This window comes from Gekko japonicus, unplaced genomic scaffold (assembly GCF_001447785.1).
Source record: "Gekko japonicus isolate JY-2015 unplaced genomic scaffold, Gekko_japonicus_V1.1 scaffold204, whole genome shotgun sequence".
Lineage (NCBI taxonomy): Eukaryota > Metazoa > Chordata > Lepidosauria > Squamata > Gekkonidae > Gekko > Gekko japonicus.
The window spans coordinates 284574-287580 of record NW_015159716.1 but is presented as its reverse complement, the minus strand read 5'-3'; the positions used below and the strand labels follow the sequence as shown (position 1 = coordinate 287580).

At 51.5% G+C, this 3007-nt stretch overlaps 1 protein-coding gene across 1 annotated transcript in view; it reads left to right on the top strand.

The window, feature by feature from the left end:
• LOC107112028 (SRSF protein kinase 3-like) overlaps nucleotides 1-1626 on the top strand; it is a 17012-nt gene extending 15386 nt beyond the window's left edge. The window contains exon 7 of the mRNA XM_015413128.1: nucleotides 1459-1626. Within this exon, the coding sequence (XP_015268614.1) occupies nucleotides 1459-1626 (168 nt within the window). The remainder of the gene's footprint in view (nucleotides 1-1458) is intronic.
• Nucleotides 1627-3007: the final 1381 nt, after the last annotated feature.

Below are 3007 nucleotides of genomic sequence, written 5' to 3'. Positions count from 1 at the left end.
GGAATGAAGGGCTTGTGAGGTCTCAGTCTATGGAACTTATTAGCCTAGGAAGGAAACAGGGATGGCTGCCAGGCCTAGGGCTGCCAATTTCCAGGTGGGGCCTGGAGATCTCCTGAAATTATAACTGATCTCCAGATGACAGTAGTTGGTTCCCCTGGAGAAAATGGGTCGTTTGGAGGCTGGTTTCTATGGGATTATACCCCACTGAGGCCCCTCCCCAACCCCCCCACCCTCCCAGAATTTTCCAACTCAGAGTTGGCAACCCCAGCAGGCTGCTAGCTTATGGCCAAACTCCACATTGCCCATAGGTGGGTTTTAATGAGGGTGTGTGTCAGACACATTCATGGCGGAGACGTCCATCAGTGCTATTAGCCAAGAAGACTAACGGAAACGCCATGTTCAGCCAGCATCCCTCTAAATAATGGGGCGGGGGCGGGGGGGCCCTTCAGCCTCTGTATCCCTGCTTTTGGCCCTCTGGGGCATCTGACTGGCCACTGTGTGAAGCAAAAGGGCAGACTAGACGACCTTTTGATGTGACCCACCAGAGCTGCTCTCGTGTCCTCCTGTTCGTGCTCGTTTACTAAGGTAAGCCTCGGCCTGTGACCTGGTCCAGCCCTTTGGATCCTGACAGAGAGCGACACGCTCACATGCAGTCTTGCCAAATACATCTTGCTGAAAGAGAGCCAGTTTGGTGTAGTGGTTAAGTGCGCGGACTCTCATCTGGGAAAACCGGGTTTGATTCCCCACTCCTCCACTTGCACCTGGCTGGATGACCTTGGGCAAGCTGTAGTTCTGATAAGAGCTGTTCTTGAAAAAAAGCAGTTTCTGTCAGAGCTCTCTCAGCCCCACCCACCTCACAGGGTGTCTGTTGTGGGGAGGGGAAGGGAAAGGAGGTTGTAAGCTGCTCTGAGACTCCTTTGGGTAGTGAAGGGCGGGGTATAAATCCAATCTCTTCTTCTTCTTAAGCCTCCTCCGTAGAGTGGCATCTCCGTAGGGTGGCAGAGCGCCTATCTGTTTGCATTCACAATGTTTTCCTCTGTGGTACTCTATGAATTCTGCCACTGCCTGCCCTTGCACAGGCCTGTAGTATCACAGCACACTGATGCACAAGAAGGGCTCATTTGGAGAAGGTTTGGCTTTTGTGCCCCCCAGGCCTGGCTACTGGGTGGTGGTGGTGGAAAGTGCCATCAAGTCACAATCAAGACCCCCCCCCTGGATTTCCTTGGTGGTCTCCCATCCAGAACAGTAACCAGGGTCTATCCCCACCTAGTTTCCAAGATACAATAAAATTGGGCAGGTCTGGGCCATCCAGGTCAAGGCAGCAACCAGGTAAGAGGATAAAATTCTGGCGAAGCACATCATGCTCTACTCCAGTGTGGCTCCTAGTGATTACAGGTGGTTGAAGGATCCCACAGCGTTCCGTATCCCTAACTGCAAGTTACACTCTGGCTTGTGTAGGTGCTCAAGGGCTTGCATTTCCTGCACAAGGAGTGCCGCATCATCCATGCAGACATCAAACCAGAGAACATCCTGCTGTATGTCACGGAAGAAAGCCTGAAGACCCTCCTGCTCAACATGGTCTCCTCCAGTGAAGGAACAAAGCCCCAGAGGCCAGGTACACATTGAGTGGGGGAGAAGGCTGCTGGGCGTATTGGGCAGAGGATGGCATGTCCTCCCAAGAGCCTTGGGTTCACTCTAGCTGGGGAAGAGTCTACGCAGGGAGCGGATCTGTGGGGGTGACGTTCTGAAGGCATGGAATGGATTGTACCACTTCAGACTGCAGGTGGAGAACATCACATTTTTAATGCTCCCTTGCATAAGCAATGCCCAGCAGTTAAAGAAGGAATATGGCAAGAAGTAAGCAGGCCTAGAATTTTTCTCTCCAGCATATACATTTTTTTGTGTGCAGGGAGTTTTTGGCATGGAGCATTTGAAAATGGTACCTCCCACCCACAGAAATGATGTAATGCCTTCTTCTGGTGCCTATTCTGCAGCGTATGTAGACCAGGGACCACGGTCAAAGTGATCCTGGTGAGGCAAAACAAGTCACCTGTGGAACTTTGGACTTGTGGGGTGTCTTGTGTGAACAAGGCCACCCCACGTACTAAAGCAGTTACACCTGCTCAGTTAATACTCCTGCGCAACACCCACTTAGGATACCAGTATCTGGGGTGTTAACTAAGTATGCGTAGCTGCTTAGTACATGGGGCGGCCCATTCAGACAAGGTATTCTACAAGCCCAAAGTCCCACAGGTGAGTTTTTTGCCTCTCCTCCCTGATGTTTACTTTGGCTCCCACTGTGCTCAGGAGATTACAGTCTTTGGTCTGGGTTAGGGGACTCCTAGCTAAAATTCCTCCTCTGCTATTGACTTTTCTTCATGTGGCCTTGAGTGTTCCTGTTTGGTGTAGTGGTTAGGTGTGCGGACTCTAATCTGAGAGAACCAGGTTTGATTCCCCACTCCTCCGCATGCAGCTGCTGGTGTGACCTTGGGCCAGTTACAAGTTATTTCAGAGCTGTTCTCTCAGGAGCAGTTCTCGAGAGAGCTGTCTCAGCCCCACCTACCTCACAGGGTGTGTGTTGTGGGGAGGGGATGCAGCTGCTGGTGTGACCTTGGGCCAGTTACAAGTTATTTCAGAGCTGTTCTCTCAGGAGCAGTTCTCGAGAGAGCTGTCTCAGCCCCACCTACCTCACAGGGTGTGTGTTGTGGGGAGGGGAAGGGAAGGAAAAGGAGATTGTAAGCCACTCTGAGACTCCTTTGGTATAAATCCAGTCTCCCATTCTTCTCTGCATAACCTTACTAGCCAGTTTTGATGAGGCTGCAAAGGTGCTCTGGGCCCTTTAGAGAGAGAGAAAATGGGAAGTGGCACCCCAAATGCCTGGGTTGTCTTCCAGATGACCATGTTGTACACTGTTTGTGGACACAGTGCCTCAGACCCCTGATCTTTCCCCAGCCCCGGCATATTTGCCCCAAATTCCACCACAATTGAGAGCAATATTGAACCTGTT